This window comes from Kwoniella mangroviensis (genome assembly GCF_000507465.2).
Source record: "Kwoniella mangroviensis CBS 8507 chromosome 1 map unlocalized Ctg01, whole genome shotgun sequence".
Lineage (NCBI taxonomy): Eukaryota > Fungi > Basidiomycota > Tremellomycetes > Tremellales > Cryptococcaceae > Kwoniella > Kwoniella mangrovensis.
The window spans coordinates 13,201,644-13,219,268 of NW_027062533.1; the positions used below are offsets into that span (position 1 = coordinate 13,201,644).

The 17,625-nt window shown below is 43.7% G+C and overlaps 4 protein-coding genes across 4 annotated transcripts; 2 read left to right on the forward strand and 2 right to left on the reverse strand.

Moving 5' to 3' along the window:
* Nucleotides 1–399: 399 nt before the first annotated feature.
* Nucleotides 400–2,422, forward strand: I203_104990 (arginase; the record flags this gene model as incomplete). The annotated part of the gene is made up of 9 exons (XM_019143429.1): nucleotides 400–570; nucleotides 667–686; nucleotides 791–1,139; nucleotides 1,397–1,453; nucleotides 1,524–1,672; nucleotides 1,780–1,985; nucleotides 2,062–2,103; nucleotides 2,161–2,219; nucleotides 2,324–2,422. 9 exons carry the CDS (start codon nucleotides 400–402, stop codon nucleotides 2,420–2,422), a joined length of 1,152 nt encoding a protein of 383 aa, XP_019006478.1.
* Nucleotides 2,423–2,764: 342 nt separating this feature from the next.
* Nucleotides 2,765–4,542, forward strand: I203_104991 (uncharacterized protein; the record flags this gene model as incomplete). The annotated part of the gene is made up of 6 exons (XM_019143428.2): nucleotides 2,765–3,166; nucleotides 3,303–3,541; nucleotides 3,782–3,866; nucleotides 3,947–4,063; nucleotides 4,152–4,420; nucleotides 4,503–4,542. 6 exons carry the CDS (start codon nucleotides 2,765–2,767, stop codon nucleotides 4,540–4,542), a joined length of 1,152 nt encoding a protein of 383 aa, XP_019006477.2.
* Nucleotides 4,543–5,445: 903 nt separating this feature from the next.
* I203_104992 (uncharacterized protein) lies at nucleotides 5,446–8,241 on the reverse strand (the record flags this gene model as incomplete). Its single annotated transcript, XM_019143427.1, has 4 exons — nucleotides 5,446–7,492; nucleotides 7,546–7,629; nucleotides 7,686–7,763; nucleotides 7,823–8,241. 4 exons carry the CDS (start codon nucleotides 8,239–8,241, stop codon nucleotides 5,446–5,448), a joined length of 2,628 nt encoding a protein of 875 aa, XP_019006476.1.
* A 5,336-nt stretch (nucleotides 8,242–13,577) lies between these two features.
* Nucleotides 13,578–16,510, reverse strand: I203_104993 (uncharacterized protein; the record flags this gene model as incomplete). The annotated part of the gene is made up of 15 exons (XM_019143426.1): nucleotides 13,578–13,718; nucleotides 13,787–13,852; nucleotides 13,929–14,315; nucleotides 14,384–14,489; nucleotides 14,563–14,622; nucleotides 14,690–15,102; nucleotides 15,165–15,209; nucleotides 15,271–15,328; nucleotides 15,397–15,480; nucleotides 15,547–15,662; nucleotides 15,733–15,794; nucleotides 15,859–16,001; nucleotides 16,079–16,107; nucleotides 16,188–16,293; nucleotides 16,374–16,510. 15 exons carry the CDS (start codon nucleotides 16,508–16,510, stop codon nucleotides 13,578–13,580), a joined length of 1,953 nt encoding a protein of 650 aa, XP_019006475.1.
* Between the last annotated feature and the right edge of the window lie 1,115 nt (nucleotides 16,511–17,625).

Here is a 17,625-nt window from a genome sequence, read left to right on the forward strand (position 1 = left end):
TCCGTCGTGTATATATCAGATCGTCCTCTTCGTCATGGTATATGCATACTGGCCCCCATGAGCAGAGCAGCGTTAAGACTACTGCTATGACCGTATGTCGAAATACTGGTGGTAACAGTTGAATCAGAATAGCCGCAGCCGCATTCTCGATCGCTTATTTTTCATTTTCCAGTTTAACCGGATAACCTACTAGTCAAAGAACAATTTCAAAGTTATCCGCTTGGTTTGGTTTGATTCTTCCTTTCTCCTCATCGTGTCAGCAGTGCCAACATTGTTCTTCTTTATACCCCACCCGACTGTTCATCTCATACTCTACCCAATATACCACTCAGATCCGCGTCCATCTTTCAGCACATATCTATCAAGACTCTAAGTCCAACGTGCCATCTTCAGCTTAACATGTCCATCTTACCTCGACTGATATCGTCTGTCCGACCATCCCTCTCCGGTCCCATACGGGGAACAGCGGCTCTGAGATCATATCACATACAGTCAAAGCCATCTGCTGAGAAGGGTAGGACAGAACCGCAATACAAGTATAAATTTCTGGAAGGGAATCCGACAGTAGGCGTGAGTGGGACTTCACTTATCCCCATACAAGTGACAAATTTCTAGTCGAGATATATATATGTACTGATATATTGCGTGGTCGATTGGTTCTTGTAGATCGTAGGATGTCCATTCAGGTGCGTAACTCCTCTTTCCATCATCGTCCCCTTTCTCAATCACCAGTATCATTTATATCTCGATCGTATCTCTACAAAAGCTAATTGTCATTCATTTCTATCAGCGGCGGTCAAGGGCGTACCGGCGTAGATCTCGCACCCAACAAACTGATTTCCGCGGGACTAGTCGACCAATTATCTTCATTAGGCTGGGAAGTGCATTATAACTCTCAAGAGAAATTCATTGATATACCTTACAATCCCATTCCCGCATCTTCTCCATCTGCTCCTGAGAATGGTACGGAAATTAACGAAAGGAGTGGAAAGAAAGTACAGAGATTACCTGATGAAGATATTGGGAAGATGAAGAAGCCCCGGTTGGTATCTGCTGTCAATCGAGAGGTGTCGAAGGAAGTCGAAGAGATTGCTAAGAAGGGGTGGTTGCCTTTAACTTTGGGTGGAGATCATAGTTTGGTGAGTGTCTTTTGAACTCAGACTCAACGAGAAATAACATGACAGAGAAGGAGATGTAGAGTGATCTGGTGATATAAGAGGGATCACGTTTGGTGTATATCATCTTAGCAATGGGAGTGATCAGCTCGAAATTTAGAAGATACTCGATTCCAAAAGAACAGATTTGCGGAAACATCAATGAACCTTCTGTTCTCGATTATGAAAAGCCCCAAGCACGAAAAGGATAAGATACTGACATAATGACTTGTGAATCCTAGGCAATGGGCACAGTATCAGGGACTAAAGCAAAATACCCAGACGCATGTCTTATATGGGTGAGTTGAGTGGAGCTTTATATTCGGTACGATGAACAAGATCAACTCATGGATGTCCTTTTGCACACAGGTCGACGCCCATGCCGATATCAACACCCCCGATACCACTGATTCCGGTAATCTACATGGTTGTCCTGTTTCCTTCTTACTTGGCTTGGAAGGAACAGATGTAGCTCCTTTCAATGAATGGTTGAAACCCTGTCTGAAGCCCGAAGAGATGTGAGTGTTTTGTTGTGACCCTTTCTATGGAGTATGCCTATTTCCAGATCTTGCACTCATCCACAAATATCTTCTTGGCTGCTGATCTGTACTGTACCACACTTTAGCGTCTACATCGGTCTGCGTGACGTCGATGGACCAGAAAAGGAAATACTAAAGAAACACGGTATCAAAGCTTTTTCGATGCATCATGTGGATAAATACGGTATTGGAAAAGTAGTGGAAATGGCTTTGGATCACGTTAATCCCGATAGGTCGAAACCTATTCACTTGAGTTATGATGTAGATGCTTTGGATCCTATGGTTGCCCCTAGTAAGTCGTTCTTACAATTTACATGAGGGACTTTCTGCTATATGATCTGCGCAGGCTAATCCCGTTTTGTGTATAGGTACCGGTACCCCTGTCCGAGGAGGACTGACATTCAGAGAGGGTAAGCTATCTGTCGTGATTCGAAATACGGGACACTTCAGCTGATAGTTGTGAATAGGTCACTATATAACGGAAGCTTTAGCTGAGACTGGTTGTTTGGTTTCAGTTGATATTATGGTGAGTACCGGAACCCAACCGTTCTAACATTCCCCTTGACACTGCCTATCTGTATGATCGGACAGATGAGAAGCTGATTGGATCATTGGAAATGCGATTCATAGGAAGTGAACCCGTCCTTGCTCGATCCCAGTTCGGTTGAGAAGACAGTGGCAGCTGGATGTTCGTTAGCTCGAGCATCGTTAGGAGAGACTCTCCTGTAAGAGTGTTAGGTTCCGTACAGATGAGGTGTGTAGTCCGCTGATCATGGGAAGGTTGGTCAAGAGATGTCAGAAGGTAAACTCAATACAATGAAAATTCATATACAATGCATAGCATAATTCGATTCAGTACAACATATGCATACATCTGATTGCATGACTTGCTTCTCACCGATGATTGTTCAAGTGGTGTATTTCCGACGGAACATTGTGTAGTCGATCTCTTCGTTCGAAAAGTTGGAATTGCGAGACGGATGTTGTTGGGAAAGTGAACATAGTCAAAGCCATATAAGATATTCATCATCATCATTGTCTTACCAATTCTTCTGTATACATCTTTTGAAGATGGTTCTCCTCCGCTCCGCCCTCTCCCTGTCCAGATCTTCTCTATCTATCGGATCATCTCTCCGACACTCAATTAGATCGCACAATTCTTCATCAAGTCCAACCATCTCACCTCTTTACCCTCACTCATCGACCAACTCTTATTCCCTAGGTCTATCATACGCATCCAAATATTCTCCTCCATTCATTGCCCCAAATCAGAAGATAAAACCATATGGATTTATGAACCGAGATAAAGAAAATGGGATCGTACGGTGGGTGAACGAGATGATGGATTTCCCAGCTGGGAGGGGAGAGTTGACCTCAGGTCAGGATGGAGGTTGGTCAGAGAGTGTTCAGAAGGACGTTAGGAAATACGGAGCTGGGGAAGATTTCTTTGGAATACAGAGAGTAGGTAATGATGTGAGTGAGGTGCAATATACATTATCCTACATTCATCTATGATCTAGCCATGATGCCATACCAGATAACAATCATCGCGTTTGTCTCATCCAGCAATTGTACTAATTTGTGATGATACTTTATTTCATGCTCATAGCTCCATCTCTCCCTATCTGACGGTGTAGGAGGCTGGACCGACAGAGTAGACCCATCATTGTTCTCCCAAGCGCTATGCTATCATTATTCAACCATTTCCAGTCAATTCGCATCTTCCTCGCCGGTCGAAATACTAGATAAAGCGTATAGAAACTTGCTGGATGATCAGAGGGTAGTAGCGGGTGGGGCGACGCTGGTAGGTGTCAGATTGGGTGAAGAGGGAGATGCGAGCTTTGTCAAGTGAGTGAAATACCCTGCCGGTCATATATAATGGCTGGACTCAAGATGAAAGAGAGAAAAGTATGTTGAGATTTGGGATGGGAATCGAAATTAGATGAAGATGAAAGAAGATGAAGTTGAATCTCGTCGAGAGTCGTACCCTCCAGACAAGACATCACTTCAACTCTATCATCTTTCGAAAACACATATGAATGAATAACCATACATGTCAGAGCTGACCTTCCCCTTCCCTTCCTCCAGTTTAGGTGATTCAGGCTATGCGATCATGAAGAACGATCAGATAAAGTATATATCGAAACCCCAAACTCACTTTTTCAACTGTCCCGTGAGTTATCGATCCCGAAAGTGTTATAGATGGTCATGCTGACTATTGATTGACTGATACATGAATTACCCTGACTTCAGTTACAACTTTCAAAAATACCCAAAGATATGAGACAGGCAGGTATTATCCATGATACTCCTAATATGGCAGATGCCAAGGAGATAGAGTTGGAAGTTGGAGATGTGATAATCTTATTTGTAAGTGGTATTCAGAACCAGAACCAGTATCAGAACCAAAAATCATGTGAGAAAACACAACTGATGGAATGATAATATGTACGATTAGACCGATGGTCTTTCCGATAACCTACCAACTTCCCACCTGCCTCTCCTCTCTTCCTCCCTGACCCAGCTACTCAACTCACCATTGAACTCACACCTCACTCAGACAGAGCGAGACGCAGAATACGCCCGATTGTTCGCTGATATCCTGGTGGGATATGGGAGGATGGCAATGGCTCGTACGGGTGATGAAAAAGGTTGGAAGACTCCGTTTGAGATTGAAGCGATGGAGAAAGTACCGAGAAATAATTGGAGAGGAGGTAAGATTGATGAGTGAGTTTCTATATCACAATCACACGCAAATGAAAGTATACTCATATATATTCATGAGCTAATTGGTATATGATGATGATAGCATAACGGTCATGACTGCTGTGGTATCTGAAAGCGATTAAGACTGCGAAGGAATCATTTAAATGTGATATTTCAACTTGATTGACATGCGGAATAGAAATTAGAGAAGGAAGGACATAGGATCATCAGGCTTGCTTGCCATCATCATTGTTTTCACATATTTACTGTATATGTATATGCATCAAAGCTGTCATGAGTATCATCTCTCAGTTCACGATGACACCAACAAGTCGTCTTATCAGATGCAGGTATATCATAGCACATGAAACTGTCTTATCAATCACCGTTTACTTTGCACCGTATCTGGTTGATGTAGTAATCACTAATTTCATTCATACTTCATACTGGTTGGTATATAAAATTCACTTTATATTTTTTTTTCGATTTTCTTATTGTGTTTGATTATGGGGTATATTTGACCACCCTATCTTGTATATACTAATTGAGATTGGAGAGAAAAGAGAAATGAAGGGTAGGAATCGTATAGACAGAAATCGTTAAAAGAATCGTCATAGACAGATTGAACAGAATGAATGGCTTGTATACTATAACTTTATAGGGTATAGAGGTATATACGATGCTAAAACAACTGGATGGATGCTAGAGGATGAAATGAGGCAATGCGATTTGATGGGAATAAGTTTGAGTGTGAGTACAAAGCGAAAACGAAAAGAAGAAGAATTGGATATAATTAAAAACGCAGAATAACCACTAGAAAGAGGGAAGATAAGACAGGACAAGGCACACACACTAATCATTGGTATAAATATATCATTTTATCACTTTATCACTTTTTGTTTCGTTCGAAAAGTCCTCTTGTTTCTTTGACTTTACCTTTCCCTTTATTCCTCTTGTATATCGAAATTTTGGGTATATCGATTCAATCGTTCAATTCGATCAGGAAACCTTTTCACAGTTGTGAGTCGACGCTGAGAAGGAATCGCTCATTTCCTTCCCCTTCTTACTCCCATTCCTCTTGATCCCCTACCCCTACCTCTACCTCGACCAGTACTGGTCCTTCCCTTCTTGGGTCTACTCCCAAGGACGAACTCATCATCACTCCCATCATCATCGACCGTATCATCCTCACTAATTCTCTCATCCTCACCCTCACAAGTTGGATCCCAATCACGATCCTCTTTACCTTGAGCAACGATATCATTCTCGCGATCATCGAAATGGACATTGGCGATTCCAAGTCCAACGGCAGAGACAGTCCGTCCGTCTTTTTTCTGCTGTTCGATCCATTTCGGTGGAGTGGTCAAGGTGATCTCTTGAGAATGATCATTTTCTTGATCTCGATCGAAATGCTGTTGATGATTAACCATGGCGGGTGACTCGAACACTGCATGAGGTTTGAAGCCATCGTGCGACCAGTTGGCAGGTGTGATTGGTGTAGGGTAGAAACCATTAGGATTAATTGGAGTTAACGCCATAGGCTGACTAGCATGAGTGAACACGGAGATCGGTGGGAGGTGGTTGGGAGGAAGAGTGTGAATGGAAGATCCGACGAGGGTGGATGAGGTGGACGAAGATGAAGCAGCGGAAGAGAATGGGTTCTTCCTGGTCTCTAAAGGTGGAACGGGGTACTCGATAGGTTCTCCCCATTGATTACCTTCTCCAACGTTGTTGGTAGGAGCTTTGTGTTCGACAGTGGCTGGGGTGATCTGAGTATCATCCGCGACCGAAGCTTCTCGACTGAGCATCTCATCGGCGATATCTTCCCATTCCTCATCTGCACTTTTGGCGTCACCGGCACTGTGAGATTGATATCCGTTCACTTGACTCCATTGGTAGACTGTAGGCACAGTAGGAAGGGATTTGAATCTTTGCAGTGTTGGAGGAGCACTGTGAAGTCGACCACTGCTGGACTGCTGAACAGCCAAGACTTGAGGTTGGGCATGAGGAAACTGACCAAAGTTGCTGTTTTCTATCGCTGAGAAAGGCATGTTCATCGCTGGACCAGTGGGAGGGTGGAGGGCGATCGAGGGTGGCGCTTCTGAAAGAGCCACCAGTGGCTCGTCGTCATCGTCCGAGATGGATCCGTTAGGCGAACCAGGGAATTCCAATTTGACCTCACCTGCAGATCGAGGTTGTAATCCCATGTGCATAGAATGATAGTAAGATGGCATAAGCTGAGGATGCTGATTGTGAGGGATAGCCAATTGAGAGGGATGGAATCCTCCACCGACGTGGCCGTAAGGACCGGCAGCCATGTATGGTTGGAATTTAGGAGCTTCGAGAGGATTAGAGACTGATCTCTGCGACATGTTGCCAAAAGGCCTACTGTCTGTGTATATCATACCACCTCCTTCACTAGGGAAGCGCGAGAGCGAGTAACCCGCTGATTGGGAGTAGGAGTTGAATGAGCTGGGGTACTGCACTTGGCTGAAACCTTGCTGATTGATTCCTGGTGATGGTGAGAGACCGGGGTGAGTTGACGCTGGACCACTGTGGATCTGGTGCTTGAGATCACCTCCGAAACCTCCTGCCGCTGGCGTCGAGGGCGTTTGGCTGTTCGAACCTTGGTGGATTGAGTCTCCAAAGTGAGAGGCAGTTGTTGAGATTGGGGTGAGGGCGACTGAGCCTTGCGCTTGCGGTGATTGGTAAAACTGCGGTGGTCTATAACCACCTGGGTGACCGGGGATGACGTAGGAGGATTGTCCGGAAGCTCCTCCGAATATCGGTCCTCCACTGAGCCCGCCACTGAAGGGGTACGCCGTGCCCTCTGACGGGTGGAGGGTGGCGTAGCCGTGGGGGGCACCAGCACTCGAGGGAGTAGCAGGATGGTATTCACCATTTGAAGGTGGGAAAGAGGCGGAAGAAGTTCTGACATTGGGGACGGGAGTGTGGATGTTGTTGCGGTGGGTGTTAGTAGAAGGAGGTGGCAGGTGAGGATGTTGTCTTTTCCAGTGTTTCAAAAGAGTGTTTCGTCGAGCGAAAGGTTTACCACACCCTGGGACCTTACAGGTGTAAGGTCGCATACCAGTGCTAAGCAGAAAGATCAGCCGTGAATATAAGATAAGATTGAAGATGCTACTCACTGAATACGTCTATGACGGGCGAGAGAACTTGAATCGGCAAAAGCCTTGTTGCAAGTCTCACAATGGTGAGGACGTTCACCGGTACTATCAACGACGAAGCATTAGCAAACGTTTCGAAGACATGAGTGCTGCATACTCACTGGACTCGATAATGCACTGTTAAAGCAGATCGCTGGATGAAAGACTTCCCACAGCCTCGGTACGTACAGGTGAACGGCCTACATGCATGCACTGTCAGCTAGATCATTGAATCTAGCAGAAGATGATTGCGACTTACCTGTCGTTAGTGTGAATTCTAAAATGTCTCGCGAGATCACTTTTCCTGGCAAAAGCCTTGTTACAATCCGCGTAGGTACAGATATGCGGTCTAGCATGAGCGTCATGCCCAGCTCCGACGTGATTATGGTCATTGACCAGCTGTTCGAGGGTTTCGGTAGTATCAGATGAATCCGAGTCGTCACCGGAGGAAGTAGTATCGAGGGATAATTCAGTTTGTGAATCGACAGGATGATGAAGAGATTTCATTGGTGAGATAGTTCGAAGATGAGCGGAAAGTGTTTGAGTTGGTGTCAAACGAGGAGATGGAGGTCGACAAACGGGTAGGTTGTCGGAAAGATGAAAAGGAAGGTGTGGTGACAGTGATTCATGACCGGAATTGCGGTCGTGAGAGATAGGCAGGACGGTTACGGTTGGCATAGTGAGAGAATGAGGAGAAGAATTTGAGTGGAAGTTTATCAGCTTGATGATAAATCAATGGGTATCACGAGAGACGTGGATTTGTGAATGAAGAAAGAAGAATGCGGATACCATTCTTTGAGCGAGTGGGAAAGCCAATATAAGATATGAACTGATCAATGAGGGGAAAGTGGGGAAGCCGTATAATTCGAAAAGTTTGAACGAATATTGAGAATGAAAACTCGAATTTTTTTTTTGATGAGAGAGATGTATACATATTAAGATTCAAACTTTATTTAGAATATTTTATACTCACATCAAGGACATCCATTTTGACGTCTGTTCCTTTTCCTCTTCAGCCGATTATCTGCTGTTTTTTATTCTGTTGATTGATGTTGATAAGGCTAGTAGGGTAAGAAAAGAAAGAAGAGTCAGGACTTGATGAGCACTTGATATAAATAAATTCGATTATATGTTTGGAAAGTAGGAAAGAACGAAAATTTTCTGCGATTCAAGAGATCTACGGAAAAGAGGTGATATGGATTGTTGACTTCTGTCTCTAGTTGTTTGTCCTCTGCGCGACGCGATTGGAGTCAAGTGAGACACAATGATGGGACAAACGAAGATGACGATGATGTTGATGATGATGATGATGAAAATGAAAAATCAACTCACAAAGGAAGGTTATCGAATTGACAATCAAACCCCAATTTTCAATTTTTGGTGTTGTTGGTGGAACGATCGGCAGGGAGAAGTGAGACACCTGATCGATAGATGGATAGATGATTCTCTTTTGAGATTTTGTTTTATTTTTGCTTTGGTGAATGGTAATATGAAGAGATGGACGAGTGTGACAAGATAAAAAATGTCACGCCTCGTGTTTAAAGAAGGATTTAGAAGAGAAGCGATGAGAATTGACAAAGCGGATTCTGATTCGAAGAGAACGAGTCCACGATAGTAGTGGTGTATGCTATGGTGGTATCTCTGTATCTAACCCGATGTAGGATAAGTTTATCTAAAAAGAGGACATAGCAACAGGGTAGAGATAGTCAGGGAGAGGCAGTGCGAAATGCGAAATACGAAATGATCCAAAGATGTGAAAGCGTGGTATCCGAGAGAGTAAAGAGCGAGTGGAGAGGAACGATCACAGGTGTTAATCAGACATCAAATTGAGAAAAAAAATAGGACGCAAAAGGAAAAGGGTGATCAACAAGATCGTGGTGTTGTGCGGTGCCCGAAAACCGGATGTAATCGTAGGTGTTTGATTGTGTCGTCAAGATGGAATTGATGATTGATAAATTGGTGCGGTAAAAGCGGATCCGATACGAGGGTGGATCGACAGAGAGAAAGATGTTGTGATGTTGTGTTAGCATAGTGACGCCATTTCTTGTCTAGAAGGAATTATCAAACACAGAGAGGGTGAGAGTGAATCAAGGAGATCTGATCTGAAAGACTAAAAGCCACTTCGAAGTAGTAGCAGAAAACAAGTACCAAGACCAAGTGATCAGGACATGACTAAGGCCCCACAAGGTGTTATAATGATAGTCTAGATTTTCCCCCTCAACTGAACATAGGAACAACCGTAGTGAAGAGAGAGACGAGGTGTTTATATCGTTCAATTGCGCCCCTAATGAAAAATCATCCATCAAACACACACATGTCCCTAGATACTTCCGTCTCCGCCGGTAATCAAGTAACACTTGATGATGTGGTGAAAGGAAGCATACGAGTTCACATGTATCGCATGACAATGGGAAGAGAAACAGACAGACCCACAAAAACTCACCTTTGAGATTGAGCGATGAATGAACGATTGATGGTGGTAACGGAAAGGGTAGGAGCGTTACCGGGAACACGGACACCTTTGGCCGTGCAATGTGAATGAGGAGGGGTAGGAGCGTTGCTGAAGATCAGATTGCACTGCTGCGCAATGATATTGATGTGAACGTTTTGTGAAGTACTAAGAGTGATGATGAAACACACTACACAACTAAGATGATTGATGATCAATGACTTTCCGTTCGAGAACCAAAGCCAAAATGATCACGCGGGTATCAGAGTTCGCCACGAAATGACTAAAACATGAAATGCAAGTAATTAGTAAATCAAATTGATTTTCCAACTTCCATCTGTTTTATCTAGTGGTAGTCTCCAAGTTCCGCGGCTACTTCAAGGATGTGATGTGAAGTATTATATACACTATAGTTATGATCAAAGGTACCATATCCCAAGACATGGGACAGTTTGACAAGAGGGTGACTACGCACGTCCGAGTAGTCTGCGATGGAATGAAGCTCGACTCACAGTGAATGGCTTGAACGGGGTATCGGTCCACTTGAGTGAACAGTAGCTGAATGATCGAAAGGGATTGATCGTCGTCGAGCATCAAAGTGGGGGGGAAAGGAATGCAGGGTAGACCGCGTGGTAAGATTGGAGATTGGTAGCCAAACGATGGTAATTGATGGTGAGACATGATAAGCATCGCAAGTTGGGGCGCAGCATCATGAAAAATGAAGAGTACATGTCATTAGCACTCATATCATAACAGCGGATACATCAACTCACCTGTAAGAATATGAAGATGGAAGATGTCGTTTTATTGTACAATCTGGATACACAGCTTAATCGTTTCCAAAAGTGTGTGGGTGGTGATGCGTAGGCAGAGCACAGACGGTCGGCAGGTAAGTCGGTAGGTGGGTAAGAACAATGCGATGATGGAATAAGAGATGAGATGGGACTGATGAGAGAAGAAAAGATTATTGTTTCGAAAGATGATTGATCTATCTGATCTTTTTATTCTGGTCAAATCAGGTAAGTTATACGATACTGACTGGGAAAGGATATTGGAAGAACAATGGAAGAGTAAAACTTGTACTCACCTTCTTATTATTCTCGGAATGATCGCGTACAGAAGAACAATCGCGTATATCGACCTATGATGATACCTTTCACATGCTCACTCGAGTACTTTGTGAAGGACAAGGACAATCAACCAAGCCTTTTCTTCTCACTCACTCTCACTCTACAAGTATACTGCCTCCGCTCCACTGCTTTACTGACCCTGAATAACATGTCAATCTTCAATCAGATACGGTACGGTGCCTTTGATAGCCTTCCTCTTCGACATTATCGAGCGCCAGAAAGTTAGATCCAAGGCATCTTCCATTCATCACCTTTCGTTCTCGGTTTCTGAGCTGTTGTCTATTCACTATTCAGGGTTGATCGAGGAGAGAGAAGAAGTGAGTTCGGTCCTGGGATACAGACATACACAAATCACCCACACACAAACACAACGCCCGGTTTTCTCTTTTTTCTTTTCTTGACATTGTCCTTTGTGTAACCAAATGGGTCCTTTTCTTTTTCCTTGTCCTCTTCTGCTCTATTACTATGGCTTGGTTTCCGTTTCTGCCTACTGCGTAGAGTGAGAGGTTCATTAGTCAATCGTGGAGTGGCGTCTTCCTTCCTTCCGTTCATTCTTCTCAATTGTGATCTAAAACAAAGGGGTTTAAAAACAATAACAGAAAGTTACATCTGTACAGCTTAACCCGACCGATCGAAATGTCAAGAAAGAGAGAAGAGGTCATTGTCTTTCTCGATGTGGGTTTGTCAAGCGTTTCATGAGTGTTCAACAGATTTATTGTCCTTATCTATACCGCATCCGAAACGGCTTTGGAATTGTCCGATATGCAATGGACGATCTTTAATGCTTCAGTTCTGAAGGGAAACAATGATAAGCCTAATTTACATGTATCAGGGAATGAGAACTTACACAATGAGAAAGAATGGAAAATGGTGTCATGAACTTTAGGTTACGCTTGTAATTGTTCTTTGCGTTATTGTATTCCTCAGAGGATGACCTCATCAAGACTAGAAATCAGGCTGACAATACCCAGATTTCAACAGTAGAAGCTTGAAGACTCAGTATCTTTGATCCAGGTGTACCTGTCTGTATCTTGCAGCTGCTACCGAACATCCAAGAAAGATCATTTCATAAGGACCAGGACAGGACGAAACGATATCAATGCCCTGTATGAGCTTTTACGTGAGTATCTGGAACTTCTCCCTGGATGAAACAATGGGATCTTACTTACACATCAGTCACTTGCACTGCAGCATTCAGAACAATGACCAACGAACAACGAACGATGAACAATAAGATAATGAAGGAGAGAACAATCTCAAACGCGAGGTGATAAACGGAACTAACTGCTCATTGTTTTACCACGTGGCAATTACATGAATGTTTCAGCTTGAATATGCCTTGCATGTCGAATTCCGATTGACCTTTTGGTGTTCTCTTTCTCATTCTGTCTCCAACTCAAAGCTCCCAACGAAGTTCAGTTCGAAGCTCGAGAGCGAGCTTCGTATCGAATGATGTACAGTACAAGACACAACTATAAAAGTTCCCGCGGAAGCAAGCATGAATGTAACGCTCTGTCCTCTTCGCGTCTTAGCGCCATCGTCATCGTGACAACCATCAAACCCACACATACCACACATACACACACACAAGCCACAGATTAATATTGAAATCGTTCCGTGAAGACGTTTTGACAGAATGATGGAGGCTGTGTCTGTGTGTATGTGTGTACGACTGCGGAAGATAGTCAGATCATCGGGACCGAGCCATACGGGAGTCTGTGGATCCCGTGTATACCATCAAGGGTAGGGATACAGGGAACGTCTCCAAGTGGAAAGCTGAACATTCGAGGTATATGGAGATTGAGATGAACTGCAACAGGTGCACAGATGGATGTTAGTTTGTGCGATGCGGTGGAGCAGAGATTGGAGTGGCCGTGAGTGAATTCTGTCAGTTGCAATTGGGGTTGGTGCGATGAACAGCAGTTGATCAGTGGTGCGGCTATAAGTATGAGACGACGGATGAGCTAATGATACAGAAGTATTCATTGGTATCATGAACTACAAATTTTTTGAGTGGATGATTGACCCCTCATGCGCACCCAGTTCATCTACTTGACAAACACGTAATACGCTTTTGATCATAGCAATAAATGATATGTAATGCATGAGATATTGTATGAACTGTGCTATCTCGCCATTGTCCTATCGATGCAAAATTCTATCTACTGTACTATATAAAATCACAAGAAATAGTCCGTATGTGCATATACCAAAGAATGTAACGAGCGAAAGTGGCAAACCAAATATGCTGCTGTAATGTATGCAATTGTCCGTTTATGAAAATGAAATTGACGGTGAATCTCGCTCTTTGACTTGATGATGGATTATAATGGTTTGAAAGGCAGAAATGTCCAATTAGCCCTATGCTATAAATCACTGTCTTTCGTGGCAACCTCGTTCCATTGTCGATCTCCTGTCGTCTGTCAATGCAAGCCCTATTCATCCCTTGGACCTTGTCGTGAGATTATTCGATTTTTGACTTCCCTCAAAGATCTGAGATGTCCAGAGGCCGGATTTGAAGAAGAAATCGATCGTCTCGCAGGGCCTTCCTCATCTGGATTTTGTCCAGCACAGAGCTAACAATCGAATGCCCAATCAGGTCAGCATTGAACACTTTCGTCACCAATTCCGGATTGATACTCACTCCTTTCCAATCTTCAGGTTGATCAAAATTCTTAATATCATCCGGTCGTACAATCATCGTCGCCAACTACATACCACAACCCAACCACCAATCACCGTCAGCATTGACTATCAGAGACTGATCACCAGTCAATTGGACTTACCTTTCCTACAGCAAGATGCCATCCAATATGACAGTGCAAAGCCCAAACACCAGGATTATCCGTCCTTACCCTCAATATCGCATAGGCATTCCCAGGTATGAAGATGGTATCTCTCCTGAGGGGATTGGTGATATTACTCAAATCCATCGCTTGAGCTTCTTCAACGGTCAAATTTCCATCACCTCTTTTGATCAATTGGAATTCGTTACCGTGTAGATGATAGGGATGGTCGATCCCCGCATCAAGGTTGTTGAGAATCAGATCGACGTATCCATCGCAATCAAATGTGACCGTCGCTACGTTATCGACTGAGTAATGGCCCGAATCGATCACATGAGGTAACATCGGATCCCAAATTTGGTTCTGAAATGAGATGTTGTTAAATGCCTATGTCAAGAGTGCTTGGTAGTCAGCATATGGGATTGATTTCAGCATGCAAGGTTTAGGTAACTTACGAATCCAGTGATGTTCTGTCCCTGCATGCCTAAAAAGGTTCCAAATTTACTGGAAAGTGCATGAGTTTGTAAAGGCTTGGTGAAAGCATCGATGGGATCTCGAGGACTAGATACGACTAAAGCTTCAGCATCTCTCACGATACATCTGCAGGCAGATCATGTTGGAGACTCGCACTCACGTCAGGGTATACTGGTCATCCAGATCACGACAAGGTGAATCAAACTCAGCAAGATCGTCCCTAGACAAACACTCATCAGATGAGCTCATTGTACCTGATCGATATCCTGAATCTATTTGGGACTTACCAAGGTTGAGTATCAGGTGTTTCATCACCATCATCATACTGTTCGTTATTATTTGTATATCTGAAAACAGCAAGACCGTCTTGTTTGACCTTGTCCATACATCCAGCAGCTACATTGGCTCTCAACCAAAACTTGTCTCCGGCTTTACCTTGGTTCGCATCGACGATGATCGAATATCGCTGTGCGGGTGCGATAGGGACTTCGTGGATAGTGGGACCAAAGACAGGGTCGGTATCGACTTCGGCAACTTCGAATTCATGTTGATCGATCGATACTCTCAGCATTGAGTGAGCACCGATGTTGATTATCCTGAATCTGGTCTTTTTGCCAACTATGACAGGGATCTCAGCGGGACGTGGTGGATTGCATTCGGCGCCTTCCGGATAATTTGGGCTGGAGCAGTTGGTCTGGCCCTGGGGCACACCTTGGTTAGTTATTATGTACACTAGATACAGGGAAGTCAATATGAACCTACTATGTTGTTGATGAGAATGGAATCTCCTTTGGGAGCGCCGGGAGACTGAGAAGAAGAAAGCGGGGATATAAGTATGACCTTTAATACGTTTGTCACTGTCACCTACCCCTCTGTATCCTTCAGGGGATTTGAGCGCAGCAACAATATCCGTCGATTGGTCCCACCTATGGAGGCATTCACGAATCAGCAGGGATGCGTCGGTACTGCTTTATCATAATACTGAATAACTTACATCCAGTCCTGAATAAGTAAAACCCTTTCTTCGTCATAATCAGTCCCTCTTTTGAGCTTATCGTTTGGCGAATGGATGATGAATCTATGGACAATCAATCTTAGCATCAACATGGTTGGATTGAACCATGACTTTCGAAAGGTCACTTACGCTCCGGCAATACCATCGGCCATGGTGTTCGCGAAATGCGAGTGATACCAATAAGTACCGTATTGCTCGATGATAGGGAATTCGTATGTGAAACTACCTCCAGGTGGGATCGGGCACTACATAGGTTACAAAGATACGCGTCAGCTCCGGTTCGGTATGATATGCTCAATTATCAAGGGAGCTCACTTGAGTGATACCAGGAACACCGTCCATGACGTTAGTACCATTTTGAGATATACCGTGCCAATCTGTGGGGATCATCATCCCATCAGTGGAGTACAACGAATGATTGACTATCACAAGGCTACTTACGGATGGTCTGCGGGATATCCAAACTGTTCTTCACATGTACGCGGATCGTATCACCTGTGTTACATTCTATGACAGGCGCTGGAAACTGACCGTTGATGGTGTATACTTGTCTCGTGAATCCATCGGGGCTGGCAGTGGCAGTTCTGAGATTTCCAAAAGGCATGAGCTTATATGGCAAATACGAGACATACTATAATCTGAATCATACGCAGAGACTTACTTGATTTCGAAATTGTATTCTCTGAGTTGCTACGATGATGAGCACAGATCAGTTTTGGATATTACGATGAACAGTAGAGGTACTGAAGTATGCAAGCATCTCGACTTACAGGTTGATCGGTGATTTCAAAATCGTTCGAAAGTATGAACGACTGATAGTCCGTTATAGCCTGTGTGGAAGGTAAAGGATCGTCACTGGAATTTGATCCGGAAATACTATTTGTGAAGAAGACGAAAGATCAGCCTCAAAATCCTGATGTACGGTACCCTGTTGCTCAGAAGAGCTTTTTACTCACTCTGAAAATATACCGCCGAACAAAGTATCTAATCCACTAGGTTCTTCTTCGTTCGTATTGGAATCGGATGATTGAGCTCGGATCAAGTACGGTCCGAGGGAGAGTGATAATGACAATAGAACAAGGAGGTTTCGCATATTGAATGGAGATTAGTGGGGAGTAGGGGATGTGGCTAGATTGGTGTTATAAGATTGATTTAGTTTTGGATATGTCGATCGTTGGTTAGTGCCAGAAGGAAGTAAGGCACGAAGGCACTGTAGATAAGATAAGATTGAAATCAATGAGAGATTTCGAAAACGATAAAGAAGAGACGATCAGAACCCAATGATTGAAAAGGGCAGTTGAAGAAAAAAATCAATTTCTAAAAAAAAAAATAGGGAATTGCAGAACTGCGGATAAGAACCGAAGAATTATGAATGATGAGGAATTGTCGTCATAAACATGATAAATTAAAAGTCCACTCCCTCTCTCCAATACGTATACAAATGCCTCTTGGAGATCCTTTGATGAGAAATGGTTGGAACGACAAGAGCAGATATCCTTCCTTTCATGTGCTGATTCTCGGTTGAGAGGCGGATGGGCGAGATGATAATCTTGGATTTTCAAAGGAGAAGAATAATCGACAGGAGATGTGATAGAAGATGATATCTTGGCTTTGCCTTGTACGGTATTTGCACTAGAGATCTTGCGAAGGAAAGCGTATCATCGAAGGAGTGAGACGACTCACAATTCAAATGAAGGTAGAGAGTTCTACAGTATCCCCCTCAGAGTGTCGGAACAGAATGTTCGAGTCGAGGCACGGTATTGTGGTGGCTGATGAAAGATGAGGTGAGATCTATCTAGAATAGTAGGCTCGATGAAAATTTCCGTAGTACGTTGAACACAATTGGTTATACAAAGACTAAAGGATCTTGGAGTCGCTCTTCCAGACTAAGAGGGGCTAGTAATATAGTTCTTAGTAATCGAGATAAGATCTGACGAGTTATATGAAGGTCTGTATGATGTGCAAGAGAGGGGGAGCCGAGATGGCCTGGTCAGATAAACCTCTATATATCTATATGTCTAATCGTCTATCTTCTATTTATATCGCTATAGTGAGCCGAAAGAGATTTGCCTATGCAGTGCTTTTGATGGTGATGACGAGAGGAATGACCATAGAGCCGAGGCTAGAAAAATGAAGTACAGCCCCGAAGTTGACGAACGTACTGTAGATTGGATTCTTTCGGTAGCCGATCCGGTTCGGATTTGGTTC